At 37.4% G+C, this 13037-nt stretch overlaps 1 protein-coding gene across 1 annotated transcript; it reads left to right on the top strand.

Annotated features, from left to right (window-relative positions):
• Positions 1–2867: 2867 nt before the first annotated feature.
• LOC135595731 (uncharacterized) lies at positions 2868–12293 on the top strand. Its single transcript, XM_065087010.1, has 2 exons — positions 2868–3607; positions 11022–12293. The coding sequence occupies exons 1-2, from the start codon at positions 3247–3249 to the stop codon at positions 11069–11071; spliced, it is 411 nt and encodes a 136-aa protein (XP_064943082.1). The 5' UTR covers positions 2868–3246; the 3' UTR covers positions 11072–12293.
• Positions 12294–13037: the final 744 nt, after the last annotated feature.

The raw sequence follows: 13037 nt of genomic DNA, 5'->3' as shown, positions 1-13037 counted from the left end.
CCAGAAGGTTTCAAAGTCAAGGGAAAAGAAAATCTAGTGTGTAAGCTTAGGAAAAGCATAATGGTCTCAAACAGGCACCTAGATAGTGGTACAAGAAGTTTGATTCCTTTATGATGAGCCAAGGGTATAATAGAACCACATATGATCATTGTGTGTTTATGAAGAAATTTTTAGATGATGATTTTATTATTCTCCTACTATATGTTGATGATATACTGATTGTTGACCATGATGTTGGTAAAATTGAAAAGCTTAAAAAAGAACTAAGTAAGTCTTTTGCCATGAAAGACTTAGGACTAGTGAAACAAATACTTGACATGAAGATTCTTTGTAATAGGAAGAAAAGGAAGATTTGGCTATCTCAAAAGATTTATATTGAAAAGGTTCTTGAAAGATTCAACATGAGTAAAGCTAAAGCATTTTGTTCTCCACTTGTAAGTTATTTCAAGCTTAGTTCGAAACAATGTCCTACAAGTAAAAAAGAAAAAGAAGAAATATCCAGAGAGCATTACTCATCTACAGTAGGCAGTTTGATATATGCTATGGTTTGTACTAGGCCAGATATAGCTCAAGCATTTGAAGTTGTTAGCCGATTTCTCTCTAATCCTGGAAAGAAACATTAGGCAGCAATGAAATGGATATTAAGATATCTAAGAGGTACTTCCAAGTTTATTTATGTTTTGGCAGTGATGAACCTGTGTTAGAAGGGTACACAGATATAGACATAGTAGGTGATACTGATTCCAAGAAGTCCAATTCGGGGTTCTTGATGACATTTGCAGGGGGAGTAGTCTCTTGACAATCTAAGTTACAGAATTATGTTGCTCTATCAACCACAGAAGCAGAATATATAGTAATTATTGAAGCTTGCAAGGAAACTTTATGAATCAAAAAGTTTCTACAGGAATTAGCCTTGAAACAGGAAGGATATATTGTTTAATAGTCAGAGTGTCATTCACCTCTCCAAGAATTCAACATACCATTCTAAATCCAAGCATATTGATGTGAGATATCACTGGATTCGTGATATGCTTGAGATGAAAGAATTGCACTTGGAAAAGGTGCATACCAATGAGAATGGATCAGATATGTTGACAAAATCTTTGCTTAAGGAAAAACTTGAAGCATGTAGGCAAAGAGTGGGCTTGGTACAACCCACCATATGAGCTGGAGGGAGAGAATCGTTGGGTTCAACCCATATGTGGGCTTGGATCGGACAATTAGGCTTTTTGAGCCCAAATCAACAATGAAAAGAAAAAGGGGAAGAGACGTGCATGGTGCATGCAGTGAGCGAACAACGAACGAGCGGAGGTGCGTGCAACGAACTGTGGTGGCACACAATGAGAGGAAAGAACAGAGAGAGAAAAAGAAGAGAGAAAAATAAGTTTTTTTGCTTGACGATCAGTGGCCAAACGTTGTTAGTTTTGACCCAAATTTTATGTGAAGAATCCTTGCAGCAAGCTCTACAATCCTAATGATGTTGATCTGTAGTTTACCCTATCTGAGATACTTCTTGCTATAACCATTATGTGAGACCTAAAATTTTCTTTTTATGAAATCTATTTTTGGTAGTGATGATACGTTAATGTTCAGCTAAGATTTATGTTCTTGATGTTATTGTGATCCTCTAGTTATTCTAGAGAAGATTTACTGGAAACCTGTTATCATTACTATTGATAGTAGAAGTTTAAGGTGAGCTACGGTCCCGTAATTTTTTCCGCATTAGGTTTTTCATGTTAAAAATTTAGTATCACTATGTGATTGATTTATTGCTCTATTATTTATACTATTCTGATTAATATGTGCTTTTGATAATAAATTGATATACATTGAGGGAAAGAGTTATTCCGCTTTAATATGTTTTTCCCAACACTTATCTCTTTAGAAAGAAAGGATCAAGACATTTTCACTCTAAATAAATGTTACATGATGATGAGTATTAATTTTTCTTATTATACAATCTTATCTTAGTTTTTAAAGATTGCTAACTAGTTTAGTTAATAAAAAGAATATGACTATTTTATAAAATATAATGAATTTAATTATGATTTTATAAAAAAACTTGTTGATTGTCATTGTCACAATCTAAAAGCATATGCAAATAACGTAAATCACTTAACCGGTCTCTATTATAGAAAATAATTTATTGAGTTGGGTAATCTTTTTTTACCAAGAGAGTAAATAGTGAAGATAATATTTGATCAAAAAAATTTCTTATCAATAATTAACGTATTCACTAACTAAGTTAGCTAATATTTTTATTTAATATTTAATTAATCTTAATAAAATTAACTTGATGCATGATAGAACATGTCATACTCTCACCATCTTGCTTTTATGGAAAGCTTATCAAGTGGCTTAGTAAAATCTTGAATTAAATTTCACTTGTATTATTTTTATATTTTATAATAAAATATTTTTTATTATCATGTCATATTACTGCATATATGCAAATAACATAAACTAACCTAATGACTCTCCAATATAGAAAAGTTTCATGCATATTTGGAGAATTCGGTAATCACAAATTTAAGAGGGGTATATTCGTCAATACGTAGCAGTGGTCGCAGTGGCCTGCGTCGCGAAGGCAATGATTGGATTGTGAGAAGTGACAAATATCCGCACCACCTAGCCTGAACTATACCCACCTATAAGGGGACCACCTGCTGCTCCCTGCTCACGTTATCCTTTTCGGGCCCCACCGCCACTTGTGACACCACGCGTGTATTCTGTGTGCGTCACCTTCGCTAGCTTTAGACCCAGAGGATCGAACGGATAAGATTCACTGGAGATCAGAGATCAGCGAATCGAGGCCGTAAACTGTGTCATCGAGGAATCCTGGGCACGGGTTCGGGTGTGCAGACGGCGGGAGATGTTGGAAGGGTACGCGATTCGGTAAAAGGACCGACGGAGAGGGCGTTGATGTCCGTGTGCAATTGGCGTTTGGAAAGCGCCAGGTGAGAGAGATCAGATCGTTCGATATGGTTATCCGTGGGCATAGAATTCTTGTTCTGCTTGTGTTCGTCCGATTTGATGTTCTCAAAGGTGGCGAAGGATTTTTAGCTCTGAAAAGAGGTAGATTATAGGAGGCGGTCATCTGTGGGAAGATTTTTGTTTCTTTCATTGATTCCGATGGGAAAGACGAGATCTTGCTGATCGTTAGTGGAATATTGGCAAAAGAGATTCCATTTTTGTGTGTTTTGGTTCAGAAGATTGATTCTGAGAGCGGTATCCGGTTTCGCAGATATGGCTATGCTTTTTAATCTTCTCTCTTATTGGCTTTGGGGAAGAAAAGGTCGTCAATCTCCCGAGCAATCACTGAGTTCTTCGTCTGATTACCTCACGGGGTACAGGGATCCGGATTCTTTGAAGATTGCAGCAGGTAACGTGCCTCAGATCCGATCGAAATGCATGGGTGATTTTGATGATCCGGATTGGGCGATTGGGTGGTTGGAACCGCATGCATCCGAGTTCCTGTCTGAGAGCGAGACGGAGAACGGCTTTGCCGTCTTGGTCCCATGCTATACGCGAGGTTGCTACGCGCAGGTTGATTTCTCCAAGAAGCATGTTTTGGGTACTATTGGTCTCAACAACGATGATCATTCTGGTAAGAGGGGAATATATTTTATCTTTATTTTACTGCATTTGCTCTCTTCTTCAACTTGTCCGAGAGGCTTGCATCTTGCACATGTTGATACAGCAGTTCAAGAAGATTCATCATATCATTATGGATCATATGCTATGTTTATGTTATTATAATTAGTAATCTCATAATAATTTGATCCTCATTCCAAATATTTATTTGGAGTACCTTCGTTTCACATCAGGAAATTAAAAAGTCTATATCTATGCCTTTAAGGCTTTCTGGATTAATGAAGGGAGAAGATTTCAATAGAAAATTTATCGTAATTTCTCCAACGAAACTGTGGTAGTGCTGTTGGTATGCTACTTTTGACAAACCTTGATTGATACTACACAGCAAAACGTCTAAAGCTTGCTTCAAAGACCGCTAGTTTCTAAGTATTGATTTTGGTTAATGTCTTCCTGCTTGACTGATCACTTTTGTAAGTTTTAAGTTTGAAGGCCTTGATAAGGGGGATTTTGTGTCTGTATGTCTGCGTGCTCATGCAGACAAATGCTGTTTTCAGAAATCCTTCATTATATTATGTTCTTTATATTTGCATTTTGTTTTTTCTTTGAGAAGAACCTAATAATACCAATTGCACTAGTCATGATTAAGCTATTCAGAATTTGGAACAATCTTGGGCAATGGAAACGATTCATTCATGTTTTGCCTTGCTCATAATGATACAGATGACCACGAAGCTGGCCATGCTTTACAGTATTAACGAATACTGATTTGTAAGGCGAACGTTCTAGGAGTTGAGTTGTTTTCACTAATTCTTTAATGTTGAGGTGTTCGTAAAATAGGCTATCTCCAGCCCATCAATAGCCAAACGTTTTCTTGCTCAGGTTAGACGATTCGTTATGGGCTTCTTTAATCTGTCTAATTATTATTTCTCTATAAAAATATTGTAGTTCTTTGACTAATTTTAACTTTTCTAATTCTAGAACCGGAGTACTCCATGATGGGGATATAAATAGGAATAACCTTTGTATATGAACAAATACTAGAAGACCATAATATGCAACGGAATTAAATAGAAACACAATCAAACAGAACACCAAGATATACGTGGAAAACCCCTTCAATGTGAAGGGTAAAAACCACGGGGCAAACTAGAGATAATCCACTATGAGAATAATGAATATACAAATCTCAATCTCTTACCCTAAATCCTAGCAACAACCACAAGAGAATAACTGGGATACAAGGATCACGTCACTGTCCACACTATCTAAAACCTCCCCAAGTAATCACAGCAAGAGTTTACTGTAGATTTGATCTAACCTGAGATGAGAACACTGCTAGATGATTGAGAACAGTCTCTCTGCATTGTCCTTGTCTTCTTCCCTTTCTTTCTCTTCCTTTTCTGCCTTGTTCTCCTTCTTCTCTTTGGAATCCCGTCGCCCTAAAGATCTGCCTCGTTGCTGCCTTTTTATAGCCTGTTTCTGCATCTAAAACGCAGCCACCACACCCCCTAATCTTAATTAGGGTTAGGTTAAGAGGGGGTGTGGGCTGTGGGCTGCCCTAGCTCACATGGGCTATCAGCCCAACAACCTCCCCCTTCAGCCCATAAAGGAGGCTGTCCCATGACTCCTCAATGTGAAGCCATGCCGACCAGCTGTCGGCATATCTCCTGTCTTTCTTTTGGTAAGGTCTTCGTCAATATGTCTGCTCCGTTGTCATCTGTATGAATTTTCTGAAGCTGCAACTGCTTCTCTTCAAATACATTTCGAATCTAGTGGTCTCTGACATCTATATGCTTTGATTTGGAATGAAACATTGGGTTCTTACACAAATGGATGACACTTTGGCTGTCACAATGCACCACATAATTTTCCTGTTTCAGCCTCAATTCTTATAAGAATTCTTTCATCCATAACATTTCTTTGCATACCTCTATAGCAGCAATATATTCTGCTTCTGTGGTAGAGAGAGCAATACACCTTTGCAACCTGGATTGCCATGACACAGCTCCCCTTGCAAAAGTAAGTACATAACCTAAAGTAGACTTTCTCGTATCTATATCTCTTGCCATATCTGCATCTGTGTAACCTGTCAACACATGTGGTCCACCTCCAAAGTTTAAACAAACCTTAGAGCTCCTCTGAGATATCTAAAGATCTACTTCACTGCTGCCTAGTGCTCTTTGCCAAGACTTGCAAGAAATCTGCTACTAACACCCACTGCATATGCGATGTCCGGCCTCGTACATACCATTGCATACATTAAACTTCCAACTGCTGAAGCATAAGGAACATTTTGCATTTTCTCCTTCTCCTCATCACTTGACGGACTCTATTCTGAGCACAACTTGAAGTGACCTGCAAGAGGAGAACCAACTGGTTTTGCGTTGCTCATACTGAATCTTTCCAATACCTTCTCGATGTATTTCTCCTGTGACAACCAAATCTTCTTGTTTTTCCTGTCACGGGAAATCTGCATGCCTAGTATTTGCTTTGCTGGCCCCATGTCCTTCATTGCAAAAGACTCACTCAGTTCCTTCTTCAACCTGTCAATTTTAGACATATCTTTCCTAAGAATAAGCATGTCATCAACATAAAGTAAGAGAATAATAAAATCCTCACCAAACCATTTGATGTATACACAATGATCTGAAGCCGTTCTTTTGTATCCATTTTCTATCATAAATGAATCAAACTTTCTGTACCATTGTCTTGGAGCTTGCTTTAGCCCATACAAGCTCTTCTTCAACTTGCAGACAAAATTATCTTTACCTTTGACTTTGAAGCCTTTTGGTTGCTCTATATAAATTTCCTCCTCCAAATCACCATGACTGGCTAGTAGCAATACCAAGAGCAACATGAATAGAAGACATTTTAACAACAGGAGAGAAAATCTCTTCAAAGTCAATACCTTTCTTTTGACCAAAGCCTTTCACAACCTATCTAGCTTTGTACTTTGGTTGAGAACAATATTCTTGAGTCTTCAACCTAAAAACCCACTTGTTCTTCAAGGCCTTCATTCCATTTGGTAGCAGCACCAAATTATAAGTGTGGTTCTTCTGAAGAGCATCCATCTCTTCCTGCATAGCAACTAACCACTTCTCTTTCTGCTCACTTTCAACTGCTTCCTGGTAACTCTCTGGTTCACTTGCATCAGTAAGCATCACATACTCATCTGTAGAGTATCTTCTGGAAGGTTGACGTTGTCTAGAAGATCTTCTCAACTGAGGTTATGTTAGAACTTGCTCTCCTACTTCTTCTTGCTCAACATCAGGCTCTACACTATCTTCTTGCACATCTCCCCCATCACCATGATATACTGGAGGAATAACTGGGTCACAATCTGCTAATCCTTCTGTAGAAGTCTTGGCCTGTGTCTTCTTCTTCAAATCTTCAAAGGTTTGATCCTCAAAGAAGGCTACATCTCTGCTTCTGAATACCTTCTGCTTTTCTGGATCCCAAAGCCTGTAACCAAAATGATCATGTGAGTAACCAAGAAAAATACATTCTTTAGACTTACCATCCAACTTAGACCTCTTATTGTCTGGAATATGTGCAAATGCGCGACAACCAAATACTCTCAAATGCCTGTAGGAAACATCTTTCTCTAACCATATCTGCAACATCACCATCTAGGGCTGTACATGGTGATAAGTTGATCACATCAACTGCAGTCCTCAAAGCCTCATCCCAAAACCTTTTGGGTAGCTTGGCCTATGAAAGCATACATCTAATTTTTTCCATGATGGTGCGGTTCATCCTCTCTGCAATTGTATTATGCTGAGGTGTACCAGGAACTGTCATCTCATGTTGGATCCCATGTGACCTGCAATAGTCATTAAATAATCTTGTATACTCACCACCATTATCTGATCTTATGCATTTCAATTTCCTTTCTGTCTCCCTTTCAACCCTAGCATGAAACTCTTTGAAGACATTAATAACCTGATCTTTGGTCTTCAAAGCATAGGCCCAAACTTTCCTAGAAAAATCATCTATAAAAGTGACAAAATAAAGTGCACCACTTATACCAAGAACATCAACAGATCCACCAAGAGTTTTTGTCCTCAAAGGACCACATACATCTGTATAAATACGGTCTAAGACATGCATTTTTCTAGACAAAGTAGCACTAGCAAATGAAACTCTATGTTGTTTACCAGCCAAACAATCAATACAAGGGTTCAGATGTATACCTCTGAGATCTGGCAATACCTCTCTCTTGGAAAGAGCTTGCAGCCCCTTCTCGCTCATGTGTCCCAATCGCTTATGCCACAACTCCATACTGAAGTCTTTCTCTGTAGCATTTAACTGCTCACCATAAGCTTTAGCCTGCAACCTGTATAAAGTATGACATTTCTTTCCACTAGCTATAACAAGAGAACCCTTACTAAGCTTCTAGTGCCCTCTGTGAAATATGCTTTCATAGTCTTCATCATCTAGTCTTCCAACTGAAATTAAATTCAGCCTCAAGTCAATCACATGCCTCACATCCTTAAGCACCAATTTGCCCTCTGTGAAATATGATGTGCCATAGTTGCCCATCTTGACAACACCAAAGTTTCCAGACCTGTATGTAGCAAAAAACTCCCTCCGTGGTGTAGCATGATAAGAAGCACCTGTGTCAATCACCCACTCAAGATCCTGACATACACAAGAAAAAATATCATCAGAAGGAGACAAAATCAAATAATCACCACCCTGCACTGTAGCTGTAGTATTATCATTTGACTCTGTAGACTCCACTTCTTTTCCCTTTTTCTTGTTCTTCTTAGGTTGCTTACATTGGTTCTTGTAATGTCCTTTCTCACCACAGTTATAGCAAACAATATCTTTTCTTGATCTTAACTTGCTCCTACCCATACGTGAACTGCTTCTAGACTTTGACCTTCCTCTGTTCTCTGAGATAAGTGCCTGTGAATCATTCTGAGATGTTGCTGAACTCTTTCTTCTCAACTCCTCATTCAATAAACTGCTTGTTACTTGACTTATAGTGACAATACCATCTGGCGCAGAATTACTAAGGGAAACCACTAGTGTTTCCCAACTTTCTGGTAATGAACTGAGAAGTAACAATGCTTGCAACTCATTATCAAGAGACATTTTCATAGAGGATAACTGGTTAGTAATACTCTGTATTTCAATCAAATGCTCAGCAATAGAAGCACCCTCTCTATATTTTAGGTTCACAAGTTTTCTGATAAAAAAAGCTTTGTTGCCAGTTGTTTTTCTTTCATAGAGACTTTCCAATTTTTTCCAAAGAGAATATACAGAAATTTCAGTAGAAACATGGTGAAAGACACTATCATCAAGCCACTGTCTAATAAACCCAATTGTTTTTCGATCTAACCTCTTCCACTCATCATTTGTCATAGTTGTAGGTTTTGCACTATCCCCCTGCAAAGGTCCATACAAATCTTTGCAATGCAAGAGATCTTCCATTCTTGGTTTCCATATCATCCAATTATTTCCATTCAAACTAATCATGCGAGAAATATTACTGGCCTCCATGTTCAAATACAAAAATTAAATCACCAAAACCCTGCTCTGATATCAGTTGATGGGGTTATAAAGAGGAATAACCTTTGTATATGAACAAATACTAGAAGACCATAATACGCAGCGGAATAAATATAAACACAATCAAACAGAACACCAAGATATACGTGGAAAACCCCTTCAATGTGAAGGGTAAAAACCACGGGGCAAACTAGAGATAATCCACTATGAGAATAATGAATATACAAATCTCAATCTCTTGCTCTAAACCCTAGCAACAACCACAAGAGAATAACTGGGATACAAGGATCACATCACTGCCTACAATGTCTAAAACCTCCCCAAGTAATCACAGCAAGAGTCTACTGTAGATTTGATCTAACCTGAGATGAGAACACTGCTAGATGATTGAGAACAGTCTCTCTGCATTGTCCTTGTCTTCTTCCATTTCTTTCTCTTCCTTTTCTGCCTTGTTCTCCTTCTTCTCTTTGGAATCCCGTCGCCCTAAAGATCTACCTCGTTGCTGCCTTTTTATAATCTTTTTCTGCATCTAAAACGCGGCCACCACATCCCCTAATCTTAATTAGGGTTAGGTTAAGAGGGGGTGTGGGCTGTGGACTGCCCTAGCCCCCATGGGCTGAATATGGGCTATCAGCCCAACACTCCAAAGATTTACAAGTTGCACTGAGAAATTTTCTAAGATGCCAACTTAGTACATGGATTCTGAAATTTGTCCAAATATAACTTTTTAAACCTTTTAGCTATTAAACATTGGATAGGCAGTCAGGGTATCAATTGCTTCTGTATGATTTCTCAAGTTGGTTCAACACAATGTTTTGTATGCACAAACAGAGGAACACAACCTTGTTTTTGCATTGCCAGATGTACTTGAATGTGCAGATAAAACCATCCACGTCGCTCCTCCACAACAAGTCCTTCCTCTCGTTAGACGGACCCCACATCTATGTTGAGTGGGCACCACAGGCATCTGACACTGCACATCCTAACAGGTCCAACAGATTTAGTTTAGGCCTTAGGGAACTCGTATGCTAGACTAGACACACTTACACATACAGGTATGCCTTTCATATCCTTGTGCTGTTGTGCATCAATTTAGTTAATTTGATTATGCTGTTAGACGCTTCACACATTGCATCATGAGGTCTTAGGTCTCGACTATCGACCACCTTGATGGAGATATTGTTCCTATCCTTACCAGATCACAGTGTCAGTCTAATTATGAGCACTTCCATGCAATCTCCGAGGCACTGAATTCTCACTTTCATTTATCTTCCTTGCTGGATTTTTCATGGACTAAACACAGAATTTCAGTACAGGAGAAGCACCATGCTTATAGTTTCTAAAAGTTCTTCAGTTTAGAGTTGTAGACCCACAATGTGCAAGTGGATCTAACTTAAGGAACTACATTTAAAAATGCCTTTTGATTTTTGCTGTTTCCCTTGATGTGGTGTTACATAGTGCAAGCTCCATATTGTTTTGTACAGATCTATTTCTGTTTGTGTATTGTTTTGTATGTTATTGAAAGCAATATTTTGTTATTTTGTATTGTGTTGTTCACAGCTACTCCTTGTGGTCCTGTTTCTCTTCCAAAAATTTTCTCTTAGAAGCAATTCTGTGTTGTTGATCATCAAGAGCTTTTTTTTTTCCTTAAATTTTCAAAATTCGATTGCATGATAATGGTCTAAGTGGAGTTTCGCAGAAGATAAACTTGTCAGAACACTTTACCCATACCTTCTACCACAATTATTTTTTGGATATGATGCCTGCCCATGGTTTCTGTTGTTCTGTCTATCCATTTTTCATATTGGAAACATGTATATTGTTCTTTGGGAAGATGAATTATACTTTTAAAATGTAATTTGATTTAAATGTTTATTATATGAAGTCATATTTATTATTTTATTTTGCAGAAGGCAAAAAGGATATCGAACAGTGGCTTGCAGAACAATTGTCAGCGTGAAACAACTACAAGTAGGCTTGATCTTTATAGTGTTCAGTATAAACTGAAGATAAGAGGATATTGATACTTGAGATAAAAAAGGTGAAAAAAGAGAAAAATGATTAAATAATTAGAATAGGAGCTGTAGGATGTTTTGGTATTTAAACTTGTTGCTGAACTATCAGAGTGTATATTCAGAAGCAAAAAATTCATTACAAGTTGCAAGAGAAGTGAAAGTAAAGGAAGCAGCAAAGGCATGCAACCTCGATGGACATTCATAAATATTTCAGGACTACTTAAGTTGACAATATGGTTTTATTCATTCTTTGCTTTCTTTCCGCCTCAAAACAGAAACTTCTCTGCTGAACAATTCAATTGGGTGTCGTATTAATTATTTTTCTACAAATATTGAAGTCCAGGAAGCTTGAGACTCCTTGTGGCCCGTTAGACAGCATCCGGTCGATATCTTTGTAAAATCTGGAGCTATTTCAGTTGCATGGAACGGTGCTGAATGAATAGCATGAATTCTCATCTTTGTCTCGGGCTTAAGTTTATGAAATCTGCAGCTACATCTGCAAATAAACCACACAAACTGGACTTTTGTCTCTGTTCTCTTTTCCTAATAGTTGCATATATGGAGGGAGGGAAGTTACACCTCATAAAAAATTAGTCAGCAATCTCTTTGTTCAAAATGATATCAATTAGCTGAGTTAAAGTATGGTTGGTAAGTATGCTTTCGTCTCTTGAATTTTTACTTATATTATGTTCACAGTTTCTTTCTACTGTTCTCAATTGGCTACCGATGGGCTTGTAATAAATAGTCTACTGGCTACCAATTGGGACTTAATCTGTGGAGTAAAGCTATGGCCGAAGAAGGAGTTGAGATGTTAAGAAGTGTATCCTTCGTCTTCATGGAATGCTGTCTCTCAACTTTTATTCAAGGTTTTATTGAGATACTGCTAATTTGGAAGGTTGGTTTCATGTGTAAGCTACTCATAGATTTGAGAATGACCTCAGTTCATGATCCTGATCTTTTGAAGCTAATTCCACTTGGGTAAGCTATTGATGGACTGCTTTTGTCACTGGTGTGCTGTATCCTCTGTAACAATCCTGCAACAAACAAATGGGGATCAACGAAGAGAGACTTCTTATGGAATAGGAAGATACCAACAAGTAGGAGTGCAAATGTATATTAATAGTCAAGTATTTATTATGTGCAGATTATAAGAACTCATGCAGCCTACTCCTTTTACTGTTGTTCATAAATACATGAGCCATATGAACAGGACTTTGATGGATGCATACTCCCAAATAATGAAGGAGAAACCACATCACTCTCGAAAGGAGTAATATTCTCCTTTAATTATCACATTCTCTTATGTAAAATAATACATAAAAATTAGTACATGCATGCATAATCATCATCAATAACATCATGACATAGTTGGATATTCAATAATACATTCTCTCACTAACTGGTAGAGGGACATCACTTCATAGGATAACTTCTTTTATCTCACCATGGCTACTATACAACGAGCTTATATCATACCTCAAAGTAGATAAAGACATGTTTCTCTTAACGATTAATGAAAGATCTATTGTCTTTGACAACCTTTTGATCCATGAAGGAAATGAATCTTTTAGTGTTAGACTTGACTTATTTAGAAAATAATATTTTTATATACATCGTCATTATATATCACACGGTGCATGTATTTAAAAAATATATATAGACGATAAGATACTAATTATGTAGAAAGAGTTAATTTGTCATATGATTATCAAGAGTATGAATTCATGCATAATATAAGACATGTGAGACATAGTATAATAGCAGTTGCACACTATGTGCTTATTAATAGAACACAGAATGAAGTTGTAAAGGCAAAAAAAATATTCTCTTCCATTAGTTTTGATACGATGTCTATTTATACATATTAAAGGAGAAGATTTCCTCAATTGAGCAGCGAGATTTCTTCGTACA

Source organism: Musa acuminata, chromosome BXJ1-2 (genome assembly GCF_036884655.1).
Source record: "Musa acuminata AAA Group cultivar baxijiao chromosome BXJ1-2, Cavendish_Baxijiao_AAA, whole genome shotgun sequence".
Classification (NCBI taxonomy): Eukaryota; Viridiplantae; Streptophyta; class Magnoliopsida; order Zingiberales; family Musaceae; genus Musa; species Musa acuminata.
Note: the sequence above shows the minus strand (reverse complement) of the source record. Positions and strands in the feature narration are given on the sequence as shown.